This window comes from Colius striatus, chromosome 2, assembly GCF_028858725.1.
Source record: "Colius striatus isolate bColStr4 chromosome 2, bColStr4.1.hap1, whole genome shotgun sequence".
NCBI classification, from domain to species: Eukaryota; Metazoa; Chordata; class Aves; order Coliiformes; family Coliidae; genus Colius; species Colius striatus.
The window spans coordinates 82191742-82214987 of NC_084760.1; the positions used below are offsets into that span (position 1 = coordinate 82191742).

At 40.0% G+C, this 23246-nt stretch overlaps 1 protein-coding gene across 4 annotated transcripts in view; it reads right to left on the reverse strand.

Annotated features, from left to right (window-relative positions):
- Positions 1–23246, reverse strand: part of TTC7A (tetratricopeptide repeat domain 7A) — a 176570-nt gene that overhangs the window by 93838 nt on the left and 59486 nt on the right. For all 4 annotated transcript variants that reach the window (XM_061991295.1, XM_061991294.1, XM_061991296.1 and 1 more), the window contains 4 exons: positions 16729–16846; positions 9908–9965; positions 6918–6990; positions 344–504 (listed from right to left, as the gene is read on the reverse strand). In XM_061991295.1, the coding sequence (XP_061847279.1) occupies positions 344–504; positions 6918–6990; positions 9908–9965; positions 16729–16846 (410 nt within the window). The remainder of the gene's footprint in view (positions 1–343; positions 505–6917; positions 6991–9907; positions 9966–16728; positions 16847–23246) is intronic.

Below are 23246 nucleotides of genomic sequence, written 5' to 3' on the forward strand. Positions count from 1 at the left end.
TTGTTATACAGATAGACATCATCTTAACTGTCTCACACTCATTTCTCCACCTATAAAGTGACACATGAAAAAGCACTGGAGACATATGGGAGAAAACATCATCAACACAACAGAAAAAGACAAATACTGGACAGTCAACAAACACAAGGATTGATTTTAAAAAGAGAAAGACCCTGAGGGCAGATAATCAAAAGAATACCCTGATTCTCACATGTTTTAGCTTCACAATACACTCAGGGAGTGATACACTAGTGGCAAACCTGATTTAACAGGCTCCCTGTGCATAACTGAGAACAGAGCCAGTGAGCAGACGGGAAGTATTGCATCATGCAGTAACTCTTACCTAAAGCTTTCTGGGTACTCAACAACAGCCATGTTGATAACATCCAGTGCATGCTGATAGTGCTTCTGAGCTGAAAAGAGGAGAGCCAATAGATGAAGTGAATTCATGTCATCTTTGCACAGTTGAAGCGCTTCTTGAAGATGCTCTATAGCATCAGGAATCTGGGAGGAGATGTAGAAATAAAGAGAGATAACATTTCTCATCCAGTCTTACATTGCACTCTAAAGTCAAATACAGTCATTAGAGATTCTGAAGAAATCCTACTTAGGCACCTGTGAGAAAGACTTCTACTATTTGAACAGTTTGCCAAAATTAACACACTACAGTGCTTGAAAAAACCCACATATTCTAGAGAAAGGAGTCTGCAGTGTTACTAAACCACTGCTTATAAAAAGGAGCAGCAGACTTAATCCAATCAGACCCCTCTTACTTTGGCATGGTGCTTCTATGCTGTAAACAGATCCACTACACAGGCCCAATTTTCAGCTTCATTTTCTAGGATGAGTGGCTGGCTCTTCATCTCGGGGTGAGCATTACACAAGGCCTTTCAAGATTTGGATTAAAACATAAAAATTTAGCTTAGATGTTCAAGGGTAAAAGAGTCAAAATTCAGAATGCTATCTGAAGGAAATATTTTTGCATTGAAAAGGACTGACACAGCAGCAGTCTGCCATTAGAATTAAATCTCACTTGGCAGAAAACAACATCTATAATGAATGCAACTATATCACATGTATTTTGTGATGCAATACCCTATTTTAGGCTATCTCTTCAAAAGGGAACCCTCTTAGCAGATTCTCTTTTCTTTGACTACCTATGTTTTATAGGGATGATTTTCTTTAGACTCTCTAGTATCTGAAATTACTGTTACTGAAGTTACTTTGGATCTGTGCTTGGTCCTGGAAGTTTGTAAAGAACAAGACAGAAAAATTCTTACATTTATTTTCCTCATGTATACTTTCCCTCTCTTTCCTTTAAGGGATAGAGAATGTAGTTTCTTCTTCCTGTGATAAGAACTTCCCACCTAGCAAAGCTCTGCAGACATTCTCCTGCCTTGGCACACCACCAGTGTCAAATTCCCATTGCCTCCACAGATCAGGTAGGAAAACAGGTAGGACATAACTAAAGAAAGCAACATTTATGCTGTCTGCAGTTACAACAGAGGTCGCCGATTATCTGGATCCCAGGTACACTTCTGGGAGCGTGGCACATATTCTGCTCATGAGATAACTTCATCCTAACGTCCAAGTGACATTTCACTCTTACTGTGCATATGCAAGCCAAAGTACTTAACTACTCTATTACTGGTGACTCCATGCAAGTCTAGAGATCGGTATGACTGCTCCACAGATATAATCCCAACCTGGCATCTGGCCCACAGCTTCAAAACTGCTGAATGTCCTGGCTTGCATTCAGGCTGGGATATATGACTGAGGGCTCAGCTTTAATGAATTACTGCTTGTCACTGGAGCTACTTTAACCTCATGTGTTATTATTGCCTATTGCAAAGGTAAACACATTGGTTCAAACCACCAAAACTCCCTCAGCAGCCTACTAAGACACATTTTCTTACAATTCAAAAACACTAGAAGTGCCCAGAAAACTTAGAACCAAAACAACAAGCATGAGACTGTGGTGGGCCCAGATCTGCCCATCCATGAAATTCTCCAGTAGGTGTACCAGAGGTATACAAATTTGACTTGCTGAAACAAAGCTGCTGTCACAACTCTTCTTGTACTCAGGACCTCTTATTTTTCATATTCCTTTGTCTCAGACCCACACAAAGAGTCAAACAAAGTTTTGGAAAAAATAAGTTCATTGGAAGAAAACCTGCAAACCAAACAACTGCTGGGGCCTTTGAGCAACCTGTTCCAGCTGACCCTGCTTTAAGCAGGAATTGAACTGGGTGACTTCCAGAGGTCCCCTCCAAACTCAACTATTCCGTGATTCCATTCAAAGATCTGGGAAGGTGATCCTAATTTGCAGTATCAATCAAAGAATATTATTTGTAACTAGTGTCTTTACTGAGGGACTTGGAAATTGTAAGGATACTTGATTTTACTTGCATGTGAACACTCCAACTAAGTCACTGAGACTTTGCTTTACATGTGCAATTGTCTGATGATCCAACTGCAAGTTCATAGCCTTAACAGAAGCCAGTTATGAAAGAAGCTCTCCAACTCTGCTGTAACATACATGAAATAAAGCAGCACAAGTCAGTTGTAGTCACTCCTGCAAACTCGTGCCTGCTGAACAGGCAGTCCCATACTGTTGAAATGTAATCTAAAATAATTTCCCCCTGTTCTGTGACATAGAGCTTGCAATGGTTCCATTTCATTTTGGTGCTTCCCTCTAGTACCATCAAGAGTCACAGGCAACAACTGTTTTGGGAAGTTAATCATGTTTTCCTGACACCTGATTGTTTAACTTGAGCTCAAAAATTTCCTCAGTGCTGTAATACCATTACTGGCCTACACGGTACTGCTGCGTAATTACAGTGGTCAAAACACAGGTAAGAAAAAATAACCTTTAATAATATGAAGAGGCTCTAGTCCTTTACAGGAATCATTATACAAATCATTATAAAATGGATCAGATGCCATGAAATAAAAAAAAAATATTACTAGAACAATACAGCAAGATATTTGGCAGGGATCAACACAAACTTATTTTGAAAAGCAGAGATCAATCTATTGACAGATGCCACAGCTTATTTATTTAAGTAACTATGTAATACAAGAAAGATGGAAGCTGGCAGCCCAGATGGCACCCTGAAACTTCAGGACTGTATCAGAGGTAGGCTGCCAGTTTAAATTCCCTACAAGTGCTGCGCTTTAAAGTCATCGTATCTCAGGCTAAGTGAGGTCTGCAATTAGAATATGTTACCCTTCTCTGATTCATATTTCTGTTAATAAATATACCACACATGTTCTGCATGGCACACAGGTATATTCAGATCATACTGATTAGAAAGCAAAGATACTGCAGTAAGCCAGAAATAGCATCTTGCAGCACTACCATGCAGCATGCCACAATATGGATTTCTTAGGCTGCCTCTTATATAATAGGATTTATTTCAATAATGCTATATGTTTCCTTAAAAACAATGCTGGGATGTTACAACTGTAGGTATGAAAAAGAAAAAAGTATGAGTATTAACAATAATTCCAGCAGTAGAATGCACTTGCATATTTAAAATGCTAAATGAAACAGGATCTCATAAGAGGACTTTTCAGGCCTTAAGACTCTCACATCAGTCGTGAGTTGCAGTTGAACCATTAAAACTATCTTCTCCATCTCTTTTTATAACATGGGGATTACAGTAAGGAGAAAACTTTATTGATTGGCAAGAGCTTCCACTGGAAAGAGCCTTGCAACATTCCAGTACTTCAGGAAAGCAGGAGAAGATATATCTATGAGTTTTCTTAATTCTTAAAAGAAGTTGGTTTTGATCACCTGAAAAATCTAGGCCAGGACCCATGCAGAAAAGCATTATGTTGCTGTTCATCAGAGGAGGCACTAGCTGGTCTGGGAGAAACACAGACCAGATCTACTCCAGCAGTCAATGAAAGAAGCATCTCTCAATATCTACAAAAACCGAGGTCCCCTCCTGGGGCAAAGAAAAACAGCAGCCAGAATAAAAACTGTAGGGAAAATATATTAAATATTTTCTCTGGGGTCTTAATTGATGTTCATCTTATTTTGACATCCAGACACTCTGGAAGACAATAGGTGCTTTTTGGATATTGCCACTTGAAACTTCAGGTGTGTTGGCAGATGAAATGGATAAACGAGACCTCTAATTCTCAGCTGCTGGTCCCTGGCTATCTTTTCCTTTCCTATTTTTCATTCAAAGAAAGGTAAAAACAAATCAAGCATTAAAATGGTACAAAACCCCCATACGTTGTTTTTCTTTATCTGATACTTATTTACATGGCACTCAAGGTCAAAAACAACAGCACAACCCAAAACAAGAAGGGAACCAGCACTTAAAATTAACAAGAGTGCTGACTCTCTAGAGTCATTTCCATAGAAACCAGCCTGCTAAAAACAAGGCAAGGCATTAAAATCAGTGAGCTTTAAAACGTTCATTCTACCTTGTTTTTGCTGATCCAAATGCTGTTACCACAGAAACAGGAGCAACCAAACCAGATACCAGGAGCAGGGAGCTACAACTCTCAGCTGTCAACCGGCTCAGCTGGCTGCCAGCCAGGCACTGCAGGGGGAGATAACCACCACAGCCAAGACTGACTTTGGCCTTGTGGCACTCCAATTTTGAGGTAAAACCTGATTGAGACCCACACCTTAAAGAAAAGGGTATTCTACTCTGTATTTTGCTGAAAGGTCCATCCTAAAATGCTGTATGCTGATCTAGACCCTCCAGGAGTCACTGGAGCCTTCCCAGTGACTCTGGTGGTCTTTAAGACAGAGCCACATACACAAACACAAGCATATCATCAGTATCTTTCATTTTGGTCAGTGGTGGCTTTCAACAACTCTGCAAAAACCTTTTACAACCATTTCTCTTCTTGTCATATTCTTATTGCATGTCAGAAGGAAGCTTATGCTTTTCCATTTCCCCTTTCCCTTGCCCAGTGCTTACAGAGACAAGTCCTATTGGAAATATTTTACATAGTCTTCCAAGGAAGATGAATTGCTCCAACTTTGCTTGGCACTCTTACTGGGCAGTTGCCTCTCTTTGTTCCATGAAAACATGCTCTTATCTTTGCAAGCTGATACCTAGATTTTTCAGTGTTGGGTAAGGTTACCTCATTTAGTGACCTCAACTATGGAAACAAAAAGGCCTATTTATTGAGAGTAACATTCAGGTATTATATTATAACCTGCTGTGTAGGAATAGTCCAATTTATTGGTACTGCAGGATTGCCTCAGGAAAACCCTAACTGTGACGTTCAATAGTTAATGCAATCTCTCAAATAAAGGTATCATTTATCTTTCAGTTAATCAGAAAGAGGCTATATTAGATACTTTAAATAATTAAGGATATTAAAAATGCATTACCAAATGTTTATCATTAAGTAAACTGCCAAAAGAAGAGTAGGATATTTTACAGCAGTCTAAAAATAAAGATGTCTCAGGTATCTCCTCTCTCTCTAAGCACGCGTTAAAGATTTATATCTCAGTAGATGCAGAAGAGCAGCAGCAGCACCGCAGGGGTCAGGCTGACACTACACAACACACTTAGATCACACATCTGTGGTAGCAGAGGTGACTGGCAGAACAGCAAGGATTAAAATGCACAGGTGAGATGGACAAAAGAGAAAGTGAACATGAGGACAAGAGACTGAATGGAAAGAACAGGAGGGAAGGGAAGTGATGAAATGAGACATACGAAACAATGCTGTAAAGACAGGCTACAAAGGGAGAAAAAGAAAGGGTAATGAGTTAAAATGCAGTGGATCAGTAACAGTGAAAACAACAAAGAACCAATGAGCACAAAAGTATTGATTTTATTTTTAAGTATAGTAGCTGAAAAGCTGCAATGCTTTTTACTCGTGGAGAGAAGCAGAAGAGGGAGCAGATCAAACAACTTCCCCAAGAGGCAAAAGCTGTGAGAGAAGGAAGGGTATATTTTAATAAAAGACCCTGAGCAAACTGCATCATTAAGCAGCCAGTAGGCAGATTTAAAAAAAAAGAAAGTTAAATAAGCCATTTTAATTACCCTTTTTTTATTGCAGGCTTCCTCACAACACACTGCTCTCATTATGAAAGGGTTACAAAAGTGACATTATCTTGGAACAATTAGTTTAACCTAAAGAACACACAGCTTTCCTAATTAGCTCAGGAAAGTAAGAAGGATCTAACTGTTTTAATGTAGACTGAGAAGAGAACTGCAGCAAGCAGAAATCCTGCCAAAGAAGGAAACTGTCATGATGAAATTTCAAATCTAGCTAGAGAAGCATTTAAAAAGTAGAGGCTGCTCCAGTAAAGACTGGCTTTTTAAGAGAAGAGACACACAAATAAAATACATCCCAATTACAAAAACAATGGACAGAAAAATAAAACACAGCCCAAATGTTTGTTTGGGTTTTTTTTTCCCTCAAAGGCAGTGCAGTGTATTTTCTGATCAGTTTAATTTTTATGAGTTAACACCTGCAGCAGAATTCAAATGCCAACTAATCCTACTTGCTGCAGAGCTCCAGCACTCGTCAAAGCCTACCACTGAATGTGCCCAAGTATGGAATAAAGCCATCCCAGTGCAGGCAGCATGTGCTCCGGCGTGACACAGAGCGGGCAGTGAGGAGAGCGGCCTGCAACAGGACACGGCAGCGTGCCCACAAACGGGATAACTACACCTCACCTGCTCAACACACACCCACAAAGCTGCTCCAAGAGAGAGCAGCACTGCTCAGAAGCTACAGCTGAATGCATGCCCCAGGGAACATCATTCCACGGACTATGGAATTATTATTTAAAAAATAGTAATGAAAAAGTATCTTATGTGAACATATTCTGATTGTTATTGGTTACAACGTAGGAAGGGACCCTGCTTAGCAAGTCTGGATCTTGTTCAATTGCACTGTCCTTCATGGCTGCTGATTATTGCACGTACCTGTCTGACAAGAGCCAGCTGCAGTGACAGGTAGAGGATGATTTGATGATCTTCTGGGGCCAAGTCACGTGCTCTTTAAGGGCGACCGCACAACAACAACAAAAAAAATGACAGTTAGATTGTATTTTGCAGAACTCCTTCGCCGTGAGTCACACATAAGCACAGAACAAAACCCAGTCCTCTCCCACAGAAACCTAATTTTGTAATAGGGAAGCACACTGAAACTAGACAAAAAGCAGATCAATGTTGGCCTGGCTAAACCAGGCTCACAGAAACAAGTATGGGAAACAAAACTGCCAGGATGTTAAGCAACTTATATGCTCTTAACGTTTTGGAACTTGGATAACTTATAAAGAGAAAGTAGTTCTTAACTCACAACAAACCCATTAAAGCATTATTTTAAGTAATACAGGTGAGAAAGTTGTCCAACTTTTTCCTATATTGGCACTTTTCAAACAATAAGAGAGGATTAGGTTAGCGCTGGAAAACTAATAATTGTTTCCACTATTACTGTGACCACAAGGATGTAGAGGACTAAAGATGAGGAGCCCATGACATGAGCTGGTGCTCAAACATACAAAAGATCCCCATCCTGCAGCTTCTAGTCTAATCATTGATAGTAGATTCCTAATTTGGAAAGGGAAGACAGTGAGAGAGGAATGAAGATTGATTGCAGGAGCTAAGCCTGGATCAAAACCAATGGTCCTTACTTCTCAAGCATGGGTGTCTTAGATACAACCTTCTAGTCCACAGCAGGCAGCAGAGTGTGCTGCAGTGATCCCTTGGCTAGTGAAGGCTGCAGTGTCTCTAGAACCAGGCATGGAGACCCTTCACATAGACTTGTGCAACACAAAGAACAGGGATGGTCAACAAGGGCACAACTGTCCCTCTCACACTATCCTCAGCACAAAGTTGCAGTTTGAGCTTTCTAGCCTGTGGAGAAGCAGTTATTCAAGGCAATGTGAAGACAGTGTTTTGGTTACCTAACCTCAGAGCAACACAAGGCATTGGCTCATGCCACACTGACAGCCCATCCCAGGGACCAATGGATTATGCCCTCACTGACCCAAAGAGCTCACTCTTCAGCACCAGGAAGCAATTACCCATGGGAGAGATGGGGAACAGGAAGGTTGCCCACAGCCAACTGACTTTCCTGACCTCTTTCTGGGCTGTGTTCCAGGACACCAGGAAAGCCTGCACCTGCATTGCCCTGCCCAAATCAAGTACAATTTATGTCTTTATGAAGGAGAAAGGACAGGCTGACAAGGCTCATGGTTAAAAACCCTGCCAAAACTATTAATTTGCTAATTATAAACAAACAAATAAACAAACAAAACCCAAATAATTACTTCAGGAAACAAACCACACACTATCTTAATGGTGGCCATCACTCAAATGCCATCTTGGCCTGTGAGCAAGAATATACTGGAGCTGGCTTTTGTAACTAATGGCTCTAGAACAAATTAATTTAGTATAGAATGAATGCATCCTGTAACTCTGCAAGTCAAGGTAGCCCTCTGGGATTCTGAAGCAATGTTGAAGACATCAAGATGCATTTAGTACAGACAAGTCACAATTTTTCCCCCCCACTTTTAAAAAAAACCAAGCAAAACAACAAAACTCCAACAACAAAAAACTCCCAAAACAAAAAACCCAAACCAAACAATACGACTCCACAAGATAGAATCCAGCTTTGCCCTAAGCCATTGCAGCAGGATGAGATGCTTCTTCAGCAAACAGGTCCTGTGAAACCTTAAGTAGCTTCTCCAACAATAAGTAACAGGGGAAAAATCACATGGGTGTATATAAGAAGCTATTAACAGTGCTTTTGGAAAGAAACAAAGAGTTGTTACTCTACTGCTCAGTTTCCTCAAAGGGTATGAGAAAAATACTTGATTCAATCTTCCAGCTGAAAAGGTCACTTACAAAGATAGCTACAGGCCAAATCACGGCCTGAAAGTTCATACATGTACTTCAAAAACAGGTGAAAAATGAGGAAGAGAAAAAAAAAAGGAATAAACTGAACTCAGGCACGTAAGGAAGGCACTAATAACCATCTCAACACCTCTGTTGGCTAAAGTTTGTGTAACTAATGTCTGGCTAAAAGCTTGTCTGCTTCCTAGCTAGAGTTAAGATATTATGAAAACAAGCCGTATCCAGTGGGAAAGGTCAAATAATCAAAATAAATGCTGTTTAAAAGCACTGCAGTACCACAACAGCATCAAAATTGAGTAGTAGTGAAAGTACTACATTGGGGTGCGGGAACTACAGTGTATGACTTAAAGTATACTCCTGATCTCATACCTAGTCTCTCTACCTACCACAACAGAAGTGACAAAAACGTTTTTTAACCCAAGCAGTTTTATTTGAGGGAACTGTAATTGTAGAGGAGTTTCATTCACAGATACTTTCAGGGCAAAACCATTGGGTCAGACTCCCCCACAAAATAAAGTGGTGAAAAACAGGTGAGTGGTGAGGTGACTGCTTCACAGCTTTCATTTCATACAGCAGCTCATGTAAACACTCACTAGGGCAGCAACCATCACTTCCCCAGTAAGTGCACTGATGTCACCCTATATCAGTCTACATCCTGGTGGTAAAGAGACTTTCCTACCATGAGGGAAAAAGGGGTTAACACCTGCTTCATGCAGGAATGGAGACAAAACTACCTTTCCACATTGGGCTGCTGGCATCACATGCAGAAGCTGCATCGCTCAGCACTGTAGATCTCACTGCAGCTAATGTGGGGCTGAGATTATTTCTGTTTAGTGGCAGAACAGGTACTCTTACCTTGGATAATCAATCATATAATCACTGCATTTAGCCATCAAAGGAATGGCTAACTGACAGACTATAGCTGAAAGCTACTGAATTGTTTTTTAACTTTCAGGAAAGAAAGCCTTATACAGAAGAAAAAAAGCATTAAAACCGACAATTATTCTGAATTCATCCAAAGAAATATACAATGCAAATTATCTGTTCCTACTCACCTCTCCAAAGTCTGAAGTGCTTTCTTGTTAAATTCGTCCTGAGTGCCCTTCAGAGTAGCTGCAAGACAAGATACAATGCCATGTAAGAGCCAAAGTCAACATTTGAGATTAAATAAATAAGTAGTTACATATGCACAGAGTACTTCAATCTGGGAGCATTAACACTGTGGAAATCCGGTGGTGCATGTGTTCATGACTGCAAAAAAAAGTCATTTTGTTTTTAAAGAACAGCACAAAACCAGTATCTTAACCTGAATTTTCCACTTCATTTTGATTTAAGACTCCTCCAAATCCTTTGTCTGAAATGCCAAAGCATTTTTTATTTGCATATGCCAGTGAAGGGGCCTGGAAGGAGACAGAAACATACACTAAATAGATACTGAGAGAATAGGTATAACAGGCTCTCTGCCAGGTTGGTGTATGTGCTAAAAACAGTAAGTAGCAGCATATTCTGACTCAGATACCAACCATCTCCACCACCATCTTCACGTAGGAGGGTGTTGCAGGTTGAACACGGAACACCAGGAGCCAAATTTACAGCTCTGACGAAACCCTTGACAATACACCACCTCCCTCAAGACCACAACAGCCGTTTAGGCTACATTAGCCACTAATGTTCTCCTTGGTGCCTCTAATTGCTTGACTAAAGGATCCTGCTTACTATGCTCACTTCTTAATGTGTGAATTAATTCCTAGTCAAAACCATAAAAGGAGGAGAAGAATCAAGGTTTTTTTATGCCAGGCAGGTTATCATAAGCTATCATCATCATCATCAAGAGCAAGGGGAACAGAGGAAGAGCTTAAAGAAGCATGGGTTTCTCAGATCTAAAACATCTAGAGAGCTGGCAATAATTTTCAGCACACTGGTTGTCTCGTTCTGATTTGTGGTTTTCAGGCTTTGCATAGTACTGTTTCTTTTTCTATCCTGAATTTGAGAGGTACTGATAAACAGCATGAAGAGGTGATGAGTAGTTAATTCATCCTCCATCAGTATATGAGTGGTATATACTTAAGCAATGAAACCATATAAAATTCAAGTACTCTTAAAAGTTATTATGAGGAAGGAGTTGTGTTCTTCTACAAGACGTACAAAGGTAGTAAGTACTCAGGCCCAGTGACAAATACTGGTAAAAGGTAACAGAAGAGAAAAAGTTAGGAAAAACAATCAAAAGAATCAATATTGATGTAAACATAAAACTGTTTGAGGAGAGGTGGGAAAAGACTTGATCGTAGCTATAAGAATTCATCCAGAAAAATGTTTCAGATTCTGTTTCTCTTGGAAACTACAAGATTCTTTATGTAAGCTACAGAGCACTTCTGGAGATGCCACACAATGAAGAAGACTGAAAGAAATTTTACTGTTTGCCTCCCCAAAATAAACACCTGGGCTATAATGAACATTATGGAGTCAGACAAAGACAGAGAAAGTCAGCAGTTCATCTTTGAATCATCTTCAGTAGCAGAAAAAGAAAAGAATGTCTGTGTGACAGCAAGCTTGATCAGGGAGGAAACCAAATCTACAGACTGTAACAGAGACAAGGTCAAAGCAAGAAGACAGGACAGAGCATTAAACTAAGCACTGTTAGAAGATAGAATAGAACATTCAATTAAGCATTTTGTGATTGCATGTATGTGACTAACAAATTGTAACATAGGTAACTAATAGTAGTATAAAGTTAAGTAAAATATAAGGTAAGCATAACCATAGTCTAGTATGAGAGAAAACTAACTGAAGGCCAAATAGATGGGGTGATATTTTAAGCACAGTAAGGTTGATATTTTAAGTACAATAAGGATGGTGTTTTAACACAATGAGGTTGGTGTCTTAGTTGTTAGAAAAATGAAACTTTGAGGCCTTATGCATAGCGTGTGATCCTTAGTATTAACTAATTGTCATGAATTGTAGCACGTATACAGCATTTGGAAAAAGTATATGTGATGATTATGTGACAATAAATTTGGAGTCGATGCACATCATATTGGTGTCTGGTCACTCCTGTCTCGCATAATGAAGAAGAACCCCTGCAAAACACCAAATGGAAAAGCCTGGAGAACTTTTAGGTTCCACTTGGTAAGATATTTGACTGACGTTCATCTTGTAGTCAGAAAAATCATGAAATATATTATGGAAATGCAGTGATTACAATTACTCAGCTTTGTCTCAGCTCTACTGGGAAGCAAGCATGTGAGTTCCACCTCCCACAATATGGACTGCATCTTCATTTACAACTAAGTTGAAAATCTGCTTGTCCATCTCTAGATTTGTGTCTGATGTGGCTAAACATGTTGAAATTTGTGTTTGACAATACTGAGGACTGATGCTGCAATTTAACCACGGCATCTATAGGGCCTTTACAGATAAAACAGATAAATTAGATTAAAAAAAACCAATGGCATGGGATTTTGGGAGGGGTGCATTAAAAAAAGCATGGCCAGCAGGTCAAGAGAGGTTATTTTCCTCCACTCCTCTTCTCTGCCCTTCTCTTGTGAGACCCTATCTGGAGTATTGTGTTCAGCTCTGAGGCCCCCAGTACAAGAGAGACATGGACCTGTTGGAGTAGGTGCAGAGGAGGACCATGAAGATAATCAGAAGACTGGAGCATCTCTCCTATGCAGACAGGCTAAGAGAGTTGGAGTTGTTCTGCCTGATGAGGGAAGGCTCCAGGGAGATCTTATTGTGGCCTTTCAGTACTTAAAGGAGGCTCATAATAAAGATGGAGAAAGGTTTTTTTTTAATAAAGCCTGTAGTGACAGGACAAGGGGTAACAGTTTTAAACTACGAGGGAAGATTCAGATTAGATATAGGGAAGAAATTCTTTACTATAAAACAGTGGCATGACAATGCAACAGGTTGCCTAGGGATGTGGATGCCCCATCTCTAGAAGTGTTCAAAGAAGTCGCTATCACTGCAACCCCCGTGTATCATCAAAAAGCTCTCACTTCAAAGTAAAGCTTGCACCAATGAGAGAGAATTAGGTGGGTCTGAATGAACTTCTAAAAGTTGTGCTCCATCCTCCAAGGCTGACAGCATTAACAAATTCTTCAGCCTCTTCCCAACTTTATCCATTGCAATCATGGCAGCTGCAGTTCTACCAACTAAAACACAGTATGACTTACTACTTAGATTAAAATAACCTGCAAAGCAGCCTGATCACAGTAGGCTGCACAGGGCAGTTTAAGTTTCTGAAACTTCAGCAGTTATGCCTGCAAGACCCAGTACTTACGCAAATACCACCTTCTCATAGAATCATAGAATGGTAGGGGTTGGAAGGGACCTTTAGAGATCATCTACTCCAACACTCCTGCAGAAGCAGTTCCACCTAGATCAGGTCACATAGGAACGTGTCCAAGTGGGTTTTGAAGACCTCCAAGGAAGGAGACTCCAAGATGAGCCCAAGATTCATTTTCTAAAGAACTTCGGGCTCTTAAAGGAGCTTAAGCTTTACCAAAAGTCAACAGGATCTTAAAGTACATTTTGGTACTTAAATACAAAGCTCTGAAGTCACATTTGGAAACAGAGAACAAGATCTGTGTTAATAAGCAGATGCAGCAAAGATGTGTGAAACACTATGCTGAAGATCAGCTTGAATACTACAAACCCAGGGACAATAGTCTAGTCTTGTCCCACAGACTGAACACCCATTAACAGCTGCAGCATAATCAGGTCTATTTATGTAGCACATTAGTTTTAGGGGAAAGGATTCAGGTTTTGCTGTGTAAAACTGTACCACTACGTGTATCACATCATAAGATGTGAGGACGACAAAGAGATGGATTTCAAAAATACATTTCTGATTCAGACTAGAACACCAGTGTGCATGCATCCTTTTGCACATTATCAGTGGGTTTCAAAAAACATTGTTCTTTGAGAAAAAAATTATGCCTTATGTTAAGGCACCGAATACAGAAAGTGCATAGTTTGAGCTCAAAAAATTATGATTAATGACTGCATGTGTTGACTGGTACTTCCAGAAGCAAAAACAATGGGTTTGTTCACTAATAAGAACTGTCTAAATTTTTAATGTATTTTTCTTTAAACATAAAATGGTGCTGTTAGTATACTGATTATTTAAAAAATCCACAAGGACTGACAGAAACTTTCCAATTCAGTTCTTTATACCAAAATTTGGATATAGCACACTCATCTGTGGAAGAGACCTACAAATATTTCCAAAGATGTGGAGTGGTGATGTTAGATAAGAAGGGCACTTGCATTCTCAATCTGGCCTTTTGTCTTTAGCCTTTTTTAAATTCGTCTCACCTTCCCCTGTTTTCCAATGAAGTCTTCATCAGACCTAAGGGAGGCAAAGTTGCCAATATAACTTACGTCAAAATTGGAACTACAAGAGGAAGAAAAGGGTTTGCTGTTGATGTTGGCCCACTGGGAACAGATCTGCAGAAAATTTACAAACGAGACATTTGTGCTTTTAAGAGTGGGGCACAAGTGGCAATGACTTCCTTTCATGACACATCTTTCAGCTACTTTAATGAGACATTTCAAGAAACATGTAATTAGATACTAAGAAAAAGGAAGCTACATGTACTGCTACCCAGTGTATGTTTCATCCATGAATAAATCTAACAATTGTAAAGTAACTTTTTATCAAATGCTCCCACGAGTTCTTTGAATTGCCATTCAGCAGGCTCCTCTCTTTTGACTCTGCTTTTTAGAAAGTGCTTTCTGCAGGTCATGAAGAAAAGGCTTTAATACAACTTCTCAGAGCCTTTGTCACACAAGAGGAGAAGTATTTACTAAAAGGATATAATAAATAAGAAAGCTTAACCTTGGATGGAAGGCATCTTGATATAATGCTATAAGCTAAGGCAATTGGTCAAATGTCTTTGAAACACTTAGCTACCATTGAAAATGCTGACTCACCAAAAGTCAGCTCAAGTGGAACATTATGGAAATCATGTATACACACAGACATTTGACTGTGTGTCTGCATATGCCACTGTGAACTGGTATAAACACAATGATAAACAAGATTGACAGCGTGAAGCAGGACTAAGTTGCTGTCTTCCTTTCAGCATGTTCTACTCTTGCTTCCTGACTGTGATAATGCTACAGGAAAATGTCTCGTTAGTGAAAATTTGACATTTGCTAGTAAAACGCTGTTCCATATTCATGATCATCATAAGTATGCTTTTGAAAGACTTAATCCATTTTATTAACATATAACCTGAAAGATGGAAATATGCTCTTCAGATTTCCATCAAATAACTGTGTGACTGGCCCTATTGACTTAAAGGCTACAGATACAAGAGGACAGATATTACACTGTTTCATAACACACATCACATGCTAATCTGCAAAAAGTATAAAAATACAAGGCAGTAGTTGTGAATATTGTTTCTTTTTCATTAAAGAGGACACCTATTACAGTATCTCCACTCATCTCTTGAAAACTCAGAAGAGACTTCTCTTCCAGAGGAAAAGTTGCCAACTTGCATTTTGCTGCATCAAAGCAGTTTTAGAACCAGAGTACAGCACATGCCTCTCAAACTCTATTCTTTAGAAATCATCCATCTTCTTTCCATATTGAGGACAACAAACAGATTGTAATTGGTTAACAAAAAACTTTATAACTCTGAAAATAGTCTCTGGGATCTTGTATAGTTTTAAGAACAGTTTAAACAAAATCTAGGCAAAAATGCCCTACAAAGCTAGGCTCTAAAGCAGAACTCAATGTTTAATGAACTTTTTTAAAAAAGTATATATGAGAAAGTTCAGGCTAGGAAAGACAAATGTTTCCCGACATGAACTTTCTAGGGGAAACTATTCTGAGGCAGAGGAATGAGAGAGCTGAAAAGAGTAACAGTGTTTGTTACTCTCAATGTTGGAAGCCAGTTCTCAGAACAGCTGATGAAAAAACACACCAACTGCCTTACTGAGGAGCAGAAGTAACTTCCTTATTGTACACATGCCCTGCAGAGCTCTGGTGTAACCTGCAAGGCCATCATACCTCCATTATACCATACAGTCATTTAGGCTCATAGGCTGGAATAAGTTGGTTTGTTTCTATGGGACCCATCTGACAGAAATGCCATTGCTTGCATGTGAGTAGGACTGCCAAACTGATTAAGAAACACACTAGCTCAGCCATTATTCAAAGAAATTTTGTTAGAAGGCCTTCTAGCTATGTTAGAAGACATAAAAGAAATAAAGACTGTGAGCCTGATGCAGATCAGGGCTAGAACTATCCCAAACACTAGGACTTCAAGCCCTTCTGGCTACCAAGCACCAAATCTGCAGGAGTCTGTTATCCAGTCATTCAAAACCCAACCAAGTAGCATTAAAATAAAATACTTCCTACACCCAGTGGTCTGTATCTGGTCAAAATTCCTCTGTATCAGTGAGGTAGATTTTCTGTTTTGTTTACACAAAGTCAAACTGCATCTATTTTCCTATTTTTGTCACCCACTTGTAAATCACAAAAAAATACAATCCAAGAACTGAAGTCAGAAATGCCTGATTCCCCACAGAGAGTTGACCTCTCTGTGACATCATTTTTATCTTCTTCACTTCTAAACAGAGAAAAAAAAGTGAAAGAAAGGTATTTAAAAAAATTTCAGTAAATCACACCAAGCATTGTTGGCTACAGTCAGATTACCACCTTGTAAGCAATGATTTGCATTTCTTCTTTTACCTAAAATCTTCACTTCTGTTACCACAGAAGACAGTTATCTGAGCAAGTTAACAGTCTCTCTTTATCTTGCAATCTGATTGTTTTTCATGTCCAGTCAGCATTAAAAGCTTGCACTGAAGATGCTGAGCAGATGCTGTCTATACAACATACTTGACAAACAGGGTAACTTACCATCAGTAGCTTGAAGACTGTATGTCAGGCCCAGTGCCAAGTAACCCTTTGCTAGAGACTCTCCAGCATCCTCACCCAGGTCTATCACCATTTTAGCAAAGTGTTCTCCTTCTTCCAGCTGCAAAAGAGGTAGGTTGAGACTTAAAGGCATTTTCTCTATAGCTGCTTCAGTAAGATTATCCCTTAAAATTACCTTTAAGTGATCTGAGGTCATAATTTAAAACATGACAAGAGTCAAACAAGAAAGCACTTCATCATAAGTTCAACTGCTTATTGCAGTTCTGCTACCACAAGAAAGAGGCTGGGAATTCGGGACACAAGTTTTGATCTGAAATACCATACTACCTTAGCAGCTCCATGCTGTACAAGTCACATTTTGCATCTTTTGCAAAGATACAAACTGCAATGGGAAGAGAGAACAGTCACAGCCTCTAAGAATCAGCTTCCTAAATGGGGAAATGTGTAAACTGATCTACTACATTACAGACTGCTTTCAAAACCTTCTTTTCAAGCTGACCACACAGATCTAAGTCAAATGGAAATATAAAGCATTAATATGTTTAAAATTTGAGAATGAGAATTTTAAGTAAATGATAATTTTAATATTTTATTACAGGATAGAGAATTCCTCATTTCTAACCTTACACTCTCATTAACATCACTCACCCATTATAAGTAGAAAAGACTAAGACCTGTAAAACTGTACGTATCTGGAAAGGTGTAGGTTGGAGAAGTACAGGCAAAAGTTGTAAGTAACGCTTGAAAGACACAGAGCCTAAGGGAAGACCTTACTCCTGTACATGATAGGCTGCAGATCCTGTCAATCACAGAATCATAATCAGAGTCATCCCTAATCAAGAACCAGTCACCATTACATTACTGGAAATGTTCTCCTCTGGGAAACTTATGACAATTGACTTTCTGGGATGGGTTTTTTTAATTTTGAGGAAGTACACTTTTGTTTGAAATGCAACTGTTTTAGACACACCTACTGCAGCTACAACTGAAACACTCTCACACCTCATAGCTCCTTAACATCTAGGAGTCACCTGTAATGAACAGGAATCTGAACAGAAACTTCCTATCTAGGAGTCACCTGTAATGAACAGGAATCTGAACAGAAGCTTCCTATCTGCAGTGATCTGTTGATAAGTCAGGTATGAACAGAATCTACTTAACTTGATTTACTATCTTGTCAATGGGCCTCCAGGTTAAATCACTTGAAGACATTCAGGTGACAACATTAAGAGCTACATAAACGAAGGGGCTGGTATTTATTAGATGATATTAAACATAAGAAAAATGTTAATGTAAGCATGAAGAAAGGCTGAAAAGTGTAAACAAAGAAGCAATCTCCACTGCTTGGGATTTTTCCTCACTTGTATGGCTACTTGAGGCAATACAATTCTAACTTGATGTAGGCCAATAGTTACCAGATTTCTGAAACCTCAAATCGTCAGCCCAATAACCAATATATTTTTATTAAATATATAAAAATAATTTATTATATAATAATCAATATGTTTTATCAAATACTTCCCTGAAAGCACTATGAAAACATTATGGTCTTTCTAAGTGCCCAGTCAACTATGAAACTGGAAACTAAGGGGTGAAATTGGTATAACCCCTTGGGCCACACTTGAGGCTATCAACAAATTGCAAAAGACTGTCTTTTAACAGCAGTTTTCTACTGAAAACACTGCAAACAGTCCTGCTGACTCCAATGACACTCAAACTAGACCCTTTAAGCTCTGATTACATCATGAAGACTTGAGATTTGTTCCAGGAGATTCCTGTCAGTAGCCCTGCTAACTGTCCTGCCCCATACTGAAGTGTGTTCTGAACCAGAGCCTGGGAAGGACTTGCCACACATTTAAAAAAACCCCACCAAAAACAACAAACCAAAACAACAAATGCACTAACAAAAAAATTCTTTCCCATGAAACAGTAACTGAATTCTTCAGCTCTCAGGAACTTTCATGTAAGACAAAATCTCTGCAGCTAGAAAATTAATTATGCACCTCTTTTGCCACCATGAACAGCTATATTCCCACTCTTTCTTCAACATTTCTCCTCCCCACACACACTTGCATCCAAGAAGTCTCCACTAGATGAAGAAAAGAACTATACAAGGAATTCTAATGACTAAGGAACAAGGGTAGGGGTGGGTAGACTGTACGGAAAAAAAAAGAGATTAAATGAAAGGTTTGGAGTTGAAAAGGAGACATTTAGAACTAGAGAGATTTTGTTCCATTGTTTCTCTGAATGGTCACCTGATGGTGCTTCCAGGCTCTGACTGATGGCCTACGCTGCATAAATCAGCAGCACACTCTTCAGCTTTCTTACCTGTGAGAATCAGATTCATATACTGTATGAATAATTAAAATCACACGTTTTTGGAATGGATGAAAAAACAGTTTTAGCATAAACATTCTTGTAAACATTTATTCATACTGAACACCAATGGTACTTTGAACAGTCACAAAGACTCCTATTAATGCAAACTTAGGTCAACTGAAGGCTACTTTGAAAATAAGCTGCCTTGCAAACTCCAGCACAACTGGTTTTGTTTATGAGAACATTTACTTTTTCTTCTTACAGCACTTGGCCATTTCCTCTGCCAGCCCTGCTGTGACTGCCATCTGCCCCCTCTTCTACCATTCTCCTGCTCTTCAGTCATTCTGGGCAAGTGTGAGATGACAAACTCTTCACTCACGTCACCCACTGTGAGGTTTCAACTCTCTAGTGCAGTAGTCTTGCTGATTGCCTCGTTAACTATGAATCTGGAAACAGTTGAAACGGGAATCCCCCTTGGTGCAAACTGGAGGCTACCAACTAATTGCAAGGACTACTGGATTGTAGTCTGGATGAAAACTCTCCATACACCTGAGTGAGCCTGGTCTGTGATCTGTCAGTAAAGCTATGTCTGTGGGAGTCTTCTAGTATATGTTCCAACTCTGTGCTGTAGCAATGGGAAAGGGAGGGGGGGAGGCCTCCAAATGAGACATCAACCCCTCTAAAGTCCCACCAGATACCACCATTCCCAGCTGTAGCTTCTTCATGCTATCACATGACCTGCAGGAGCTACTACGCCTTTATTCTCTCTCCTTGTGGTGCCAGGTTTGTGAAGCCTCACCCTTATCAGGACAATCAAGACGACCATTCCTATTCCTACTGCACAGTCAGTGGCCAGCCTCAATATGAAGGGAACTTACATTGTTCACTCACTGTAGAGAATCACCCAATCTTAGGGTGATATAACACTGCATTGGAAAGGCAAGGAACAGATCAAAACTTGTTGCAACTTATAGGTCCTTGCTAGTAAGCTGTAAGATGCCACATGTCCTCCCCCACAGTGGGCATGGCACAGCATTACTTTGTGATTAGGAAATGCAGAGTGTACTGCTGTTACCTGGTTGCCAGCAGCACTTACAGTAGCTCCCAACACCGTAGGAAAGGGTTTTCTTTGGGAATCAACAGCATCAGGAACAGCTTGAATTTTGTTTCCTTAGAATCACTACTTGTTATGGTCTTGGAAACTAGCAAAAAACAAAGCCACACAGATTTGGTCCTTACTGTTCATACATTCTTCTGCATACTTTGCACTGAATAGCTGGTGGAGAGGAAGGGAGATGTTCCAACACTTGCATGGAAGAAAGCTCAGACAGCAGGTGCGGGGAAAAAACCCAGCCTAAAAGGATCTTTCTGGATTTTGAACTCAAGTTGTCTAAAATGTCAGCAGGCACCTGAAAATGCTAGCTAAGCAACCTCTCCACACCAGAAACAAGCACACACCTGGCACCTGGAGAAAGACAGGCTGATCAACCTGTGAGTTGACTGATAAGACCGTAATAATGTGAGGTTGGGTTTTTTCCTCCTCCCCTTCCACCCCCTCCATCATCTTTGATGGAAAAGCAACAGTTGTTAGCTGCATAACCCTGAGGGATGTTTTCCCTGAAACAGAGAGAGGCTGTTCCTGCCACCCTTGTTATTTGACCGCAGGTTTTGGTGTGTACTCGAGCCAAGCCCAGAGGCATACTGACAAGAGAGCGGGGAACAGCAGGTGCTGTCCCCTGGCCTGTTGCCACCCAGCTGGTTTCCAACTGCCACCCAGTTTGTTTTTAGAAAAGCTCAAGCCCTACCTCACTGAATCAACACTCTCCGGGACTGCAAGTAGGAGCTGTAGTTCTCACCAGAATAGATTTAGAATAATTGAGGTCAAGCAAATTGATAGTGTACAGCAGCATGCAAACAGCTCCTTACTGCACTGAAAAACAAGAAAGGAGTTCACAAGGGAGGAAGGAGGTAACACATCAAGTGGAACTAGACTTAGAACAGCAGGCAAGGTCAGTGAAGCAGGGGAGTCTGGACACCAGTGAGACTGATACCCAAGCACATATGAGACCCAAATCCTACAGAAGAGTTATCTACTGAAAATTGTGCATAACATGAACTAGTTGGATTCACCTCTTCTTACCATTTTCAATATACTGGGTTGTAGGTATAGAGACTAATTCAAAGAGAAGATAAGATTAAATATTGGGAAAAGAGAATTAGAGAGGAAAAATGCAGGAAGAGGACTCAAGTGGCCAATAAGATGTAGTATAATGGAAAGGTTTTGTCCAACAGTTGTTTACAGCATACAAAGCCAATCATGTTACATATGTCAGAAAAAAAAATCGTGGGCTTTCTATTGTTGGTCTAGTCAGCATTTTCCCCATGTGTTGCCAGTGCTAAGCCCATCAACTAAGTCTGCATGTAAGCTCAGCCTCTAGCACATAGGAATACCTGTGTCTTTCTTCCACTGCAACAAGTGTGGTTTGTTCATAAGGGAGATGTATAGAAGACAAAATTCTTGGTCATTTTTGATGTCTAAAAACCTTTGGGTTTACCCCAATAACAGTAGCGCTGATGTAAGCAACATCTCTCAAAAGACGTTTCAAAAATCTCTAGTAGCTCCTCACCATTCACTCCTTTCTCAGTAGCCTCTCACCCTAACAATGTCAGTCCTCTAGAGTGTCCACTCAGTAAGAAGAATAGCCTCCATAATGGAACTAGATTTAGGCTTTCAATAGAATTCATACTGCAGTTAAGACCTAAGCATTCCCACACAACTCCAGAGCTCTTGGGCGACTGGGTACAAGCACATGCACAGCATTTATTATCTTTAGTGACAGGGTCAACAACAGTCAGGAGAAGAGAGAAGCACTCTCGGATTAAGTAGTCTATGAAAGTAATGAATGATAAGCTGTTACCTCAGAAGTATGCAGCTCTAAATCTACATCCTGCCAACCTCCCCTCCCTGCCACACACCATGATATATTGACCTCATGGTATGCCTTACTCACTTTTTATGACTCCATGCATGGTCTGGCCTAGCCTGACCCCACTCTCTTCTCCCTTTCCCTGACCGATTGCATGATCTCTGTCTTCCCAGCAAAACACTGGAGCAGGGCATTTGACTGTGCCCACTAGGACTGGTGAGTTAAGAGAATTGAGGGAAATGTCTTGGAGGCACAGCACCATCTTGCACTGCAGTTTTTGCTATGGGGTGAAGTCCTCCAGGTACTCATATTATCTGATAATACTGGCATCATTTGGTGCTATACAAGCTCAGCACAACAATATTATTTCTGTCTTATCAACTGGGCAATGAAAATATATCTCACATGTCTTCCTACTCTGTCAGACCAGAGTTCTAGAAGATTCAAGCTTATCCTAGGACTATAGTCTGTTTGTCTCTGTACTAACAAAGTTTTCAACATGCCCTGTTGAAATCAATGGATTAAAAAGGCACAAGAAAGCATCATAGTAACCTTTAATGCCTTTAAATAATGCTCCTAAAATGGAGAAATTCTGTATTTAACACTTGTCTGTGGGCAGAACTTCTGATTTTAGTATTTTCACAACATATTTTTACAACCCTGACATAACAGGGTCCTGGGGAACACAGATTAGTAGTGAAATGAATGATTCTGTACACTATTGAAATATTAAGAACAACAGCTCATGCTGCAACTCAAAGCCACTGCCAAAATAGGCAAGTGAGCATTCATCTGAGGCCACGCCAGGGAACGCTGAGTGCAAGAGGAAATTGCAGCAAGCCTTTTAGTAAGTGGAACTCTGAATCTGTAGTAGACCAAGGCAGGATAGCCTCAGTAGGGACATATTCTACTTCCAGCTACGTCAACTTTCCTATGAAAATTTAAAACAATACTCTGAACCTCAATAGAAACTTCATAGTGCATTCTGGAAAGGTGAAAGACAGCTGGCTAAACACAGGGTGGGTTTTGTTTTCATTTGCTAGAATCATTTGCATGTGAGTTCAGCAAGCCATTGTACTGAATCCCCAGCACGCTGGAAAGCTAGGGAGCATCATACCTCAAAAGGAATGCTGAGCCCATTCAATGACATTTAAAATACCTGTGCAATGGACTAAATACAATGTAAATGCTCCAATTTTGATGAAAACTTTTGTATCTTATGAGCTTTCTTAAGCATAGGTCCAACCGCATGCT